Source organism: Rana temporaria, chromosome 5 (assembly GCF_905171775.1).
Source record: "Rana temporaria chromosome 5, aRanTem1.1, whole genome shotgun sequence".
Taxonomy (NCBI): Eukaryota; Metazoa; Chordata; class Amphibia; order Anura; family Ranidae; genus Rana; species Rana temporaria.
Window position 1 is genome coordinate 427,733,456 of NC_053493.1, and position 14,178 is coordinate 427,747,633.

At 52.3% G+C, this 14,178-nt stretch overlaps 1 protein-coding gene across 1 annotated transcript in view; it reads right to left on the minus strand.

The window, feature by feature from the left end:
• The window catches only part of LOC120941395 (SCO-spondin-like), a 210,291-nt gene extending 199,976 nt beyond the window's left edge, over positions 1-10,315 (minus strand). The window contains exons 1-6 of the mRNA XM_040354735.1: positions 10,105-10,315; positions 9,787-9,996; positions 9,622-9,704; positions 7,908-8,078; positions 6,577-6,818; positions 3,340-3,442 (exon numbers count right to left, since the gene is read on the minus strand). Coding sequence (XP_040210669.1) covers positions 3,340-3,442; positions 6,577-6,818; positions 7,908-8,078; positions 9,622-9,704; positions 9,787-9,996; positions 10,105-10,241 — 946 coding nt within the window. The 5' untranslated portion in view covers positions 10,242-10,315. The remainder of the gene's footprint in view (positions 1-3,339; positions 3,443-6,576; positions 6,819-7,907; positions 8,079-9,621; positions 9,705-9,786; positions 9,997-10,104) is intronic.
• Positions 10,316-14,178: the final 3,863 nt, after the last annotated feature.

Consider the following 14,178-nt stretch of genomic DNA (forward strand, 5'->3'; position numbering starts at 1 on the left):
AGTAAAGTTACGCCATTTACGTTAGGCTTTTCCCGGCGTATAGTTACCCCTGCTATATGGTGGCGTAAGTGCGGCGTACCAATGTTAAGTATGGCCGTCGTTCCCGCGTCGAAATTTGAAAAAGTTACGTCGTTTGCGTAAGTCGTCAGTGAATGGGGCTGGACGTCATTTACGTTCACGTCGAAACCAATGACGTCCTTGCGGCGTACTTTGGAGCAATGCACACTGGAAAATTCCACGGACGGCGCATGCGCCGTTCGGGAAAAACGTCAATCACAGTACAATCGTCAATCACCGTACATTTACATAAAACACGCCCCCCTGATCCAAATTTGAATTAGGCGGGCTTACGCCGGCCGATTTACGCTACGCCGCCGCAACTTACGGAGCAAGTGCTTTGAGAATACAGCACTTGCCCGTCTAAGTTGCGGAGGCGTAACGTAAATCGGATACGTTACGCCGCCGCAAAGATACGCGGTTCTATGTGAATCTAGCCCTAAATTGGCAATGATGGTTCTGAAAACCCAGATCTCCCTGATCATATAAAACCATGCATGTGACAGGGGACCCCTCTCAAAGCACCCCTCAATTCTGAAGGACATGTGGTCCTCTTTCTATATATATTGGGGTGCTGAACGCTCCTTGGGTATTGGTGGCACCAGACTAGACATGTGCACTGCCGAAAATTTCGTTTTTTTTTTTTTTCGTTTCATTCGTTTTTTTGCTTTTTTTTTCAGAAATTAGAAAATCTGGAATGCGAAAATTTTAAAATTCGGAAATTTGAAAATCCAATTTTCCAAATTTACCATTTTCGTATTTTATATTTTCAAAAATTTAGATTTTCGAATTTTCAATTTCCGAAATTGCACATTTCCGAAATTCCGAATTTCCGAAATTCAGAATTTTCCGAAATTCAGAATTTCCGAAATTTTGCAATTTCAGGAATTCTAGGGGCCAGATTCACAAAGAGATATCTCCTGATATCTCCTGATATCTCCTGATCCCCCATCGTATCTCTGACTTACACTGGTCCTATCTATGCGCCTGGTTCATAGAATCAGATACGCATAGATAGGGCTAAGATCTGACAGTGTTACACTGTGTTACACTGTCGGATCTTTTTTTCCATTTAAAAATGGCGCCGGGGGCGTTCCCGCTGATTTACGATAAATAATATGTAAATCAGCGAGATACGCAAATTCACGAACGTATGCGTACCCGACGCAGTCTTCTTACGACGTTTCCGTAGCGGCTTTCCCAGCGTATACTTACCCCTTCTTTTATCAGGCGCAGCCAATGTTAAGTATAGCCGGCATTCCCGCGTCAAATTTGCGTAAGTCGTTCTCGAATACGGACGGACGTCGTTTACGTAAGCGTCGAAACCACTGACGTCCTAGCGACGTCAGTAGAAGCAATGCACGCCGGGAAATTTCACTGACGGGGCATGCGCATTTAAATCGGCGCGGGTACGCGCCTGATTTAAATAGTACACTCCCCCTAGCCGCGGAATTTGAATTCCGCCGGGGGATTTAGGATCTGCCGCCGCAAGTTTGGAGGTAAGTGGTTTGTGAATTAGCCACTTTCCTCTCAAACTTGCGGGAGCGGATCTTAAATCACGTAGATCGAGCGGATCTATAGATCCGCTGAGCTACGTGAATCTGGCCCAAAAATTCTAGGGCCAGATTCACAAAGGTTAGCGGATCTTTAGATCCGTGTAACCTATGTGATTTAAGATCCGCCCTCGCAAGTTTGTGAGGAAAGTGTCAAATTCACAACACACTTACCTCCAAACTTGTGACGGCGGATCCTAACTCCCCCGGCGGAATTCAAATTCCGCGGCTGGGGGAGTGTACTATTTAAATCAGGCGCGCTCCCGCGCCGATTTAAATACGCATGTGCCGTCCGGGGAATTTCCCGGCGTGCATTGCTCCCACTGACGTCAATAGGACGTCAGTGGTTGCGACGTGAGCGGGACTTGCGACGCGCGTGTTCGTGAATCGGCGTACGCAAACGACGTAGGAAATTTCAAATTCGACGCGGGAACGACGGCCATACTTAACAATACTTACCCCTGCTTTTAGAAAGGGTAAGTATACGACGGGTACCGCGCTACGGAAACGACGTAAGAACACAGCGTCGGGTCCGCGTACGTTCGTGAATTTCGCGTATCTCGCTGATTTACATATTATTCAGTGTAAATCAGCGGGAACGCCCCCGGCGCCATTTTTAAATAAAAAAAAAGATCCGACAGTGTAACACAGTGTGACACTGTCGGATCTCAGCCCTATCTATGTGTATGTGATTCTATGAATGAGGCGCATAGATAGGACCAGTGTAAGTCAGAGATACGATGGGGGATCAGGAGATATCAGGAGATAATACACCGGAGTATCTCTACGTGAATCTGCCCCTTTATAGGTAGATTCAGAAAGAGTTAGGCCGGCTTATCAGTAGATAAGCCGGCCTAACTCAGAATCTACGCCGACTTATGTTTAAGTTGCGCCGTCCTATCTTAGGTTGCAATATTGAGGCTAGCCGCTAGGTGGCGCTTCCATTGCGGTCGGCGTAGAATATGTAAATTAGTAGATACGCCGATTCGCGAACGTACGCCCATCCGCCGCAGTACATTTATGCCGTTTCCGTAAGGCATTATCAGGCCTAAAGTTATTCCAATGTTAAAGTATGGCCGCCGTTCCCGCTTCGAAATTCGAAATTTTTACGTCGTTTGCGCAAGTCGTCCGTGAATAGGGATTTACGTCGTTTACGTCCACGTCGAACTCAATAGGCCCGTGCGGCGTACTTAGCCGCAATGCACACTGGGAAATGTAGGTGCCCGGCGCATGCGCAGTTGAAAAAGAACGGCAATCACGTCGGGTCAAGCCTCATTACCATTAAACACGCCCCCTCAGACAAATTTGAATTAGGCGCTCTTACGCACGCCTGCTTTAGGCTACGCCGCCGTAACTTAGCAGGCAAGTACTTTGAGAATCATGTACCTGCCTCGCTAACTTACGGCGGCGTAGCTTAAACACGCTAAGCTACGCTGCCGCAAGTTTACACCATTCTACCTGAATCTACCTATAAATTTCAGAAATTCGAAAATTCGGAAATTTGAAAAATCTAAATTTCGGGAATCCGAAAATCTGAAAATTCGGAAATTGAAATATTTGCAAATTAGAAAATTTCTGAATTAATTAATTTGTCAAAATTAGTTAAAAAACGAATTTGGAACTAAACGAATTGCACATGTCTGCACCAGACCACATGCCTGACAAGCTGACCACACAGAGCCACCTCCGATCACATGACCGATCACATGACCAGCTGAGCGTCACTCACCATTCTGCAGATGGGGGTCTCCATCCGGTATAACAATGTCATTAACCGTCACCGAGCGCCCCTTCACCACGACCTGCTCCAACCCCAATATCATCCGGAGAGTCTGAGGGGAAAAGAACACACATCAAGCATGAGAGGTCCCCAATACTACTGCACACCTACCACCTACCACAGTGTACCCCCCTCATACAGGCATCATGGGCCCCAGGGCAAAGTAATGCAGTGGGGCCCTTACCAGCCTGCCCCAATTTACGCACCTACTTCCAAAAAAAAGTATAAATAGTCGATAGAATTAAAGATATATTTATTAGTACGTTCAATAAAATAGATTTTAGACAATTAAACATGCCATAAGTGAAAGACTAATTAACACAAGGTCACAGTACAGGGGGGCGGGGCAGAAGGGCACAATACTGGGATCAGGAGGGTACGGTACAAGGGGGGGGCAGAAGGGCACAATACTGGGATTAGGAGGGCACAGTATGGGGGGGCAGAAGGGCACAGTACTGGGATCAGGAGGGCACGGTACAGGGGGGGGCAGAGGGGCACAATACTGGGATCAGGAGGGCACGGTACAGGGGGGGGCAGAAGGGCACAAAACTGGGATCAGGAGGGCATGGTACAGGGGGGGGCAGAAGGGCACAATACGGGGATCAGGAGGGCACAGTATGGGGGGAGGCAGAAGGGCACACTACTGGGATCAGGAGGGCACAGTACGGGGGGAGGCAGAAGGGCACAATACTGGGATCAGGAGGGCACAGTATGGGGGGAGGCAGAAGGGCACACTACTGGGATCAGGAGGGCACAGTACGGGGGGAGGCAGAAGGGCACAATACTGGGATCAGGAGGGCATAGTACAGGGGGGAGGAAGAAGGGCACATCACTGGGATCAGGAGGGCACAGTACAGGGGGGGAGGCAGAAGGGCACAATACTGGGATCAGGAGGGCACGGTACAGGGGGGAGGCAGAGGGGCACAATACTGGGATCAGGAGGGCACGGTACAGGGGGGAGGCAGAGGGGCACAATACTGGGATCAGGAGGGCATGGTACTGTGGGGAGGCAGAAGGGCACAATCCTGGGATCAGGAGGGCATGGTACTGGGGGGAGGCAGAAGGGCACAATACTGGGATCAGGAGGGCATGGTACTGGGGGGAGGCAGAAGGGCACAATACTGGGATCAGGAGGGCATGGTACAGGGGGGAGGCAGATGGGCACAATATTGGGATCAGGAGGGCATGGTACTGGGGGGAGGCAGAAGGGCACAATACTGGGATCAGGAGGGCATGGTACTGGGGGGAGGCAGAAGGGCACAATACTGGGATCAGGAGGGCATGGTACTGGGGGGAGGCAGAAGGGCACAATACTGGGATCAGGAGGGCATGGTACTGGGGGGAGGCAGAAGGGCACAATACTGGGATCAGGAGGGCACGGTACGGGGGAGACAGAAGGGTGCAATACAGGGGGGAGGCAGAAGGGCACAATACTGGGATCAGGAGAGCACGGTACGGGGGAGACAGAAGGGCTCAATACAGGGGGGAGGCATTAGGGCACAATACTGGGATCAGAAGGGTACGGTACAGGGGGGGAGGCAGAAGGGCACAATACTGGGATCAGGAGGGCATGTACAGGGGGGGGCAGAAGGGCACAATACTGGGATTAGGAGGGCACGGTACGGGGGAGACAGAAGGGCACAATACTGGGATCGGGAGGGCACAGTACAGGGGGGGGAGGCAGAAGGGCACAATACTAGGATCAGGAGGGCACAGTACAGGGGGGGAGGCAGAAGGGCACAATACTGGGATCAGGAGGGCACGGTACGGGGGAGACAGAAGGGCGCAATACAGGGGGGAGGCAGAAGGGCACAATACTGGGATCAGGAGGGCACTGTACTGGGGAGGAGGCAGAAGGGCACAATACTTGGATCAGAAGGGTACGGTACAGGGGTGGGAGACAGAAGGGCACTATACTGGGATCAGGAGGGTACGGTACAGGGGGGGGAGACAGAAGGGCACTATACTGGGATCAGGAGGGCACTGTACGGGGGGAGGCAGAAGGGCACAATACTGGGATCAGGAGGGTACGGTACATGGGGGGAGGCAGAAGGGCACAATACTGGGATCAGGAGGGCACTGTATGGGGGGAGGCAGAAGGGCACAATACTGGGATCAGGAGGGTACGGTACATGGGGGGAGGCAGAAGGGCACAATACTGGGATCAGGAGGGTACGGTACTGGGGGGGATGCAGAAGGGCACAATACTGGGATCAGGAGGGCATGTACAGGGGGGGGCAGAAGGGCACAATACTGGGATCAGGAGGGCACGGTACGGGGGAGACAGAAGGGCTCAATACAGGGGGGAGGCATTAGGGCACAATACTGGGATCAGAAGGGTACGGTACAGGGGGGGAGGCAGAAGGGCACAATACTGGGATCAGGAGGGTACGGTACAGGGGGGGAGGCAGAAGGGCACAATACTGGGATCAGAAGGGTACGGTACAGGGGGGGAGGCAGAAGGGCACAATACTGGGATCAGGAGGGCACTGTACGGGGGGAGGCAGAAGGGCACAATACTGGGATCAGGAGGGCACTGTACTGGGGGGGAGGCAGAAGGGCACAATACTGGGATCAGGAGGGTACGGTACAGGGGGGGGAGACAGAAGGGCACTATACTGGGATCAGGAGGGCACTGTACGGGGGGAGGCAGAGGGGCACAATACTGGGATCAGGAGGGCACTGTACTGGGGGGGAGGCAGAAGGGCACAATACTGGGATCAGGAGGGTACGGTACAGGGGGGGGAGACAGAAGGGCACTATACTGGGATCAGGAGGGCACTGTATGGGGGGAGGCAGAAGGGCACAATACTGGGATCAGGAGGGCACGGTACAGGTTCCAGGAAGCTACACAGAGCACGGCCATCCCGGGACAGCTTAATAAAAAGCGTGACTGTCCCATCAAATCCGGGACAGTTTGCAAGTATGATGTAATGCAAGATTTTAATGGGGCCCCCATGCCCAGGGGTGCCCACGCATTAAGACAGCCCTACCCTCATATCATCTACAGGTAGGTACATGTATTACTGAAGTCACGCATTGTCCCTCCTCCCCCGTATCATCTACAGGTAGGTACTGAAGTCATGCATTGTCCCTCCTCCCCCGTATCATCTACAGGTAGGTACATGTATTACTGCAGTGACACAATCCCCTCTGTAACCATGACCCCTCCAGTCTGTGGGTCACCTTGTGGCATAGTCCGGGATCGGGGCACGGCTCTCCGGAGATGAAGATGGCCCAGTTGCCGTCGATGGAGGACGCCAAGTTATAGACGCAGTTCCCATGGAAGTTGAAGTGTTTCCCATCAAAGGAGCGATAGTGGAAGCCGCCCCACGTCACACAGGTGGCAAAAAGCCTCCTGGTCTGCGGAGGACCCCCCAGGAGGGCGGCAGAGAGGTACGGCTTCATCAGGAATGGTGCTGCCACATCTGTCAGTAGAAGGAGAGATACAGAGTCAGGGAATGGCCACATTCTACTCACACTTTATTACCCAACACTCACCATACTATGTGTGGTCAGAGAGTGGTCAGTCTTGGGATGCTTTGTGGTCAGAGAGTGGTCAGTCCCGGGGAGCTTTGTGGTCAGAGAGTGGTCAGTCCTGGGATGATGTTTGATCAGAGGTTGGTCAGTCCCGAGATGCTTTGTGGTCAGAGAGTGGTCAGTCCCGGGATGCTTTGTGGTCAGAGAGTGGTCAGTCCCGGGATGCTTTGTGGTCAGAGAGTGGTCAGTCCCGGGATGCTTTGTGGTCAGAGAGTGGTCAGTCTTGGGATGATGTTTGATCAGAGGTTGGTCAGTCCCAGGATGCTTTGTGGTCAGAGAGTGGTCAGTCCTGGGATGATGTTTGATCAGAGGTTGGTCAGTCCCGGGATGCTTTGTGGTCAGTCCCGGGATGCTTTGTGGTCAGAGAGTGGTCAGTCCTGGGATGCTTTGTGGTCAGTCCCGGGATGCTTTGTGGTCAGAGAGCGGTCAGTCTTGGGATGATGCGTGGTCAGAGAGCGGTCAGTTCTGTGTGGTCAGAGAGTGGTCAGTCTTGGGATGATGCGTGGTCAGAGTGGTCAGTCTTGGGATGCTTTGTGGTCAGAGAGTGGTCAGTCCCGGGATGCTTTGTGGTCAGAGAGTGGTCAGTCCCGGGATGCTTTGTGGTCAGAGAGTGGTCAGTCTTGGGATGATGTTTGATCAGAGGTTGGTCAGTCCCAGGATGCTTTGTGGTCAGAGAGTGGTCAGTCCTGGGATGATGTTTGATCAGAGGTTGGTCAGTCCCGGGATGCTTTGTGGTCAGTCCCGGGATGCTTTGTGGTCAGAGAGTGGTCAGTCCTGGGATGCTTTGTGGTCAGTCCCGGGATGCTTTGTGGTCAGAGAGCGGTCAGTCTTGGGATGATGCGTGGTCAGAGAGCGGTCAGTTCTGTGTGGTCAGAGAGTGGTCAGTCTTGGGATGATGCATGGTCAGAGTGGTCAGTCTTGGGATGATGCATGGTCAGAGAGCGGTCAGTTCTGTGTGGTCAGTACTGGTCACTCACCTGTTGGTGGCACATAGGAGCAGCTGAAGCAGGATTCGGAGGTGACGTTCTCCCAGCTGTGACCCCAGGGGTGTGTGCAGCACTCTTCCATGCTCATCAGCGTCAAATTGTGAGGACTCAGAATATCCTGACAGTTCCAGGTGGAGAAACATTGACCGAGAAATCCCAACCCTGCCACACACATCCAATAAACAGAATCAGTAAAAGGGACCCTTTTAGGGTTATTCGTTATTTGTGTAAGGCAGAAGGCGTTGTGTACAGGAACCCCCGGATCTAATGGAACCCCGGATCTGATAAAGCCCCAGATATGACGAAGCCCCGGAACTAACGAAGCCCAGGATCTGATTGTATCTGAAGAAGGCCCAAGTCTTACGGAGCCCCGGATCTGATAGAGCCCCGGATCTGATAGAGCCCCGGATCTGATAGAGCCCCGGATCTGATAGAGCCCCGGATCTGATAGAGCCCTGGATTTGATGAACCCCCAGATCTAACCACAACATACCAGGCCATTCACAACAATGCCCCCATCTACATCACCAACCTCATCTACAGATATCGCCCAAATCGTCCCCACCACTCCTCCCAGGACCTCCTACTCTCTACTCCCTTGTTACCTCCTCCCATGCTCGCCTTCAGGACTTCTCCAGAGCTTCTCCCATCCTCTGGAACTCCCTGCCCCAGTATGTCCGATCAGCCCCTATCCTACCCACCTTTAGGAGATCCCTGAAAACTCATTTATTCAGGGAAGCCAATCCCACACCCACCTAACAACTGTCCCCGAGCCACCCCCATCACTGTCCCCGAGCCTCCCTCATCGCTGTCCCTGAGCCACACCCATCACTGTCCCCGAGCCACACCCATCACTGTTCCCGATCCACCCCCATCACTGTCCCAGAGCCACTTCCCATCAAATTCTCTGCAGCTATTACCTTTTGTACCACCCCTCCTCCCTTTAGAATGTAAGCTCTATGAGCCGAGCCCCGGATTTGATAAAGCCCCAGATCTGATGAAGCCCTGGATCTGATAGAGCCCTGGATCTGATGAAGTCCCAGATCTGTTGAAGCCCTGGATCTGACAGAGCCCTGGATCTGATGAAGCCCCAGATCTGACTGAGCCCCGGATCTGATGGAGCCCCGGATCTGTAGCTCCATATCTGACAGAGCCTCGGATCTGACAAAGCTCTGGATCTAATGAAGCTCCAGATCTAATTGAGCCCCAGATCTGTTGAAGCCCCGGATCTGATGCAGCCCTGGATCTGATAAAGCTCCAGATCTAATGGAGCCCTGTAGCTGATGAAGCCCCAGATCTGATGAAGCCCTGATCTGATGAAGCCCCAGATCTGATGAAGCCCCAGATCCGATGAAGCCCTGATCTGATGAAGCCCTGATCTGATGAAGCTCCGTATCTGATGAAGATCTGATGTAGCCTGGGATCTGATGGAGCCCCAGATCTGATGAAGCCCTGATCTGATGAAGCTCCGTATCTGATGAAGATCTGATGAAGCCCGGGATCTTATGGAGCCCTGGATCTGATGAAGCCTTGGATGTGACGTAACCCCCGGATCTGATGTATCTTTGACTGTTATAATTGAGCCCTGCTGGGCACAATTTAATGTGTGGGGTCTCCTGTCCAGTGGAATGCCTTGTCAATGTTTCTCCTCAGTTCCTGACCTTTCATCAGATATGGGCCTAGGTGTTCCCATGCTATCACTCACCCTCAGTACAGTGGGCTCCACTCCAGCCCTCACAGCAAGCCCGGACGGTCCGGTTCCACACAGCCGGTCTGGTGCTCTGTGGTCTGGTGGGGTATGAAGATATATTTATATATTAGTCTGGGCGGAGACATATCAGTGTGACCCAATGGCGGCCCTTCCACTCACTTGTAGATGTAACACATGGCGGAGGCCCCCCGCTCCGTGTAATAACTGGCGATGCCGGCGTCACCCCCATACATGCGTCTCATGGACTCCAGGTCCAGCTGCCACCCCTCCAGATTATACTGGTACATGCTGGAGCACGGGACCAGCTGCTCCCTCCGCGGGGAGACCACCTCTTCCTCCGTCACCTGCACCGTCCGCTCGCACCACCGCCTGCAGGGGGGGCACCGGGAGAAATTTACTGACACAGAGAATGGAACTGACACAGGGAATTAAAGGGGAACACAGAGTAGATTACTGACACAGTGAGGTGAGACCTACCCGCTGCAGAATATCGCCCTCGTCCATAGCGTCAGCAGCAGCGCTGTCCTCATTGTGGGCGGATCCAACCTGTCAATCACACAAAGCCTCAGATTATGTAATCTCCTCTCCAGTATAGGTGGGCGACATGTTTTCATATTATATCCTCAGATCTGTGCCCATCATCTGCTGAAGTACAGCATGTATATCACCCGGCACATGTCATTATCATAGGATGACATCACACCTCCGCCTCCCATGTCATTATAAGAAGACAGGAGGGACACCGGACACGGGACAGACATGGGATAGACACGGGATAGACATGGGATAGACACGGGACACGGGACAGACATGGGATAGACACGGGATAGACATGGGATAGAAACGGGATAGACACAGGACAGACACAAGACACAGGACAGACACGGGACAGACACAAGACACAGAACAGACACGGGACAGATACTGGAAAGACACCGGACAGACATGGGAAAGACACAGGATATACATGGGACAGACACAGGACAGACACAGGGAAACATGGGGAAAATAGGGGGCAGACACGGGACAGACATGTGACAGACACGGGACAGACATTGGATAGACATGGGACAGACATTGGATAGACATGGGAAAAATACGAGGCAGACACAGGATAGACAGGTGATATACATGGGACAGACACGGGATAGACAGTTGACAGACACGGGATAGACATGGAAAAATATGTGGCAGACATGGTATAGGCATGGGACAGACACGGAATAGACATGGGACAGACATGGGATAGACATGGAAAAATATGTGGCAGACATGGTATAGGCATGGGACAGACACGGAATAGACATGGGACAGACATGGGACAGACATGGGAAAAATATGTGGCAGACACGGGACAGACACGGAACAGACACGGGCCAGACATTGGACAGACACGGAACAGACACGGGCCAGACATTGGACAGACACGGGACAGACATGGGAAAAATATGTGGCAGACATGGGACAGACACGGGACAGACATGGGATAGGCATGGGACATACACGGGATAGACATGGGACAGACATGGGAAAAATACAAGACAGACACAGGATAGTCATGGGACAGACATGGGAAAAATACGGGCAGACATTGGACAGACACGGGACAGACATGGGCCAGACACGGGATAGACATGGGACAGACACTGGATAGACATGGGACAGACACGGGATAGACATGGGATAGACATGGGAAAAATATGGGACAGACACGGGATAGTCATGGGACAGACATGGGAAAAATATGTGGCAGACATGGGACAGACATGGGAAAAATATGTGGCAGACATGGGACAGACATGGGAAAAATACGGGGCAGACACGGGACAGACATGGGAAAAATATGTGGCAGACATGGGACAGACATTGGACAGACACGGGAAAGTCATGGGAAAAATATGTGGCAGACATTGGACAGACACGGGATAGACATGGGACAGACACGGGATAGACATGGGGAAAATATGTGGCAGACATGGGACAGACACGGGATAGACACAGGACAGACACAGGATAGGCATGGGACAGACACGGGACAGACATGGGAAAAATACAAGACGGACACGGGATAGTCATGGGACAGACATGGGAAAAAATACGGGGCAGACATTGGACAGACACGAGACAGACATGGGCCAGACACGGGATAGACATGGGCTAGACAAGGGATAGACATGGGACAGACATGGGAAAAATACGGGGCAGACACGGGATAGACATTGGACAGACACGGGATAGACATGGGACAGACACGGGATAGACATTGGACAGACACGGGATAGACATGGGACAGACATGGGAAAAATACGGGGCAGACACGGGATAGACATTGGACAGACACGGGATAGACATTGGACAGACACGGGATAGACATGGGACAGACACGGGATAGACATTGGACAGACACGGGATAGACATGGGACAGACACGGGATAGACATGGGACAGACACGGGATAGACATGGGACAGACACGGGATAGACATGGGACAGACACGGGATAGACATGGGAAAAATACGGGGCAGACACGGGATAGACATTGGACAGACACGGGATAGACATGGGACAGACACGGGATAGACATTGGACAGACACGGGATAGACATGGGAAAAATACGGGGCAGACACGGGATAGACATTGGACAGACACGGGATAGACATTGGACAGACACGGGATAGACATGGGACAGACACGGGATAGACATTGGACAGACACGGGATAGACATGGGACAGACACGGGATAGACATGGGACAGACACGGGATAGACATGGGACAGACACGGGATAGACATGGGACAGACACGGGATAGACATGGGACAGACACGGGATAGACATGGGACAGACATGGGACAGACACAGGACAGACACGGGACAGACATGGGATAGACATGGGATAGACATGGGACAGACACGGGACAGACACGGGATAGACATGGGACAGACATGGGACAGACACGGGACAGACACAGGATAGACACGGGACAGACACAGGATAGACACGGGACAGACACAGGATAGACACGGGATAGACACGGGATAGACATGGGACAGACACGGGATAGACATGGGACAGACATGGGATAGACATGGGACAGACACGGGATAGACATGGGACAGACACGTGATATACATGGGACAGACATGGGATAGACATGGGACAGACACGGGATAGACATGGGACAGACACGGGATAGACATGGGACAGACACAGGATAGACATGGGACAGACATGGGACAGACATGGGATAGACACAGGATAGACATGGGACAGACATGGGATAGACACGGGACAGACATGGGACAGACACAGGATAGACATGGGACAGACATGGGACAGACACAGGATAGACATGGGACAGACATGGGACAGACACAGGATAGACATGGGATAGACATGGGACAGACACGGGATAGACATGGGACAGACACAGGATAGACATGGGACAGACATGGGATAGACATGGGATAGACACAGGATAGACATGGGACAGACATGGGATAGACATGGGATAGACATGGGACAGACATGGGATAGACACGGGACAGACACAGGATAGACACGGGACAGACACGGGATAGACACGGGACCATGAGAGGAGTTGAGAAGTCATGACTCCATCAGTCCCCTGAAATCTCCCACTCACCTGAATACAGAAAGATCGGTTTTGGGGAGGAAGTGACATGTTGGGGGGATGTCTGGGGGTCACTTTATTGGGAGAAAACCCCCGACTACAGATACCGACACAATCAGGGGATTTATCAGCCGTGTTGTAGATTATCAGCAGTGTGACAAGTGTCAGAGTGTGCGGCAGATCTGTGATACAACGTAACGATCTCACACCCACCCACCGACATCCTACCGATCTCACCCAATCCCACACACCATGAGATTGTCGCACGGCTTCTGACCCCCCGACAATCATCACACAGATCCCACCATACATGACCAATGAGGAGATCAGATCTGCCAGACGCAGATTGTACGCAGTTTGTACACAGATTGGGTCAGATTCACATAGAACCCGCGGCGGCGTAGCGTAAGCCATTTACACCACGCCGCCGCAACTTACTGGAGCAAGTGCCGTATTCTCAAAGCACTTGCTCTGTAATTTGCGGCGGCGTAGTGTAAATGGCCCGGCGCAAGGCCGCGTAATTCAAAGGGGGCGGCTTGTATTCAAATTAAGCCGCCCCCGCGCCGATCGAACTGCGCATGCGCCGGCCGTAAAAATAGCCCAGTGCGCATGCTCCAACTCCAAATCGGAAAACGTCAATGAAGCCGACGTGAGCGTCATTTCCGAAAATCCCTATCCGCAAACGACTTAGGAAAACGACGTAAAAAATTCAAATTTCGTCGCGGGAACGACGGCCATACTTAACATTGGCTGCGCCGGGAAAACCCTTACGTAAACGGCGTAAAGTGACTACGTCGGGCCCGCGTACGTTCGTGAATTGGCGTATCTCGCTGATTTACATATTCTCTGCGTAAATCAGCGAGAACGCCCCCGCGGCCATTTTAAAAATGCAGTTAAGATCCGACGGTGTAACACAGT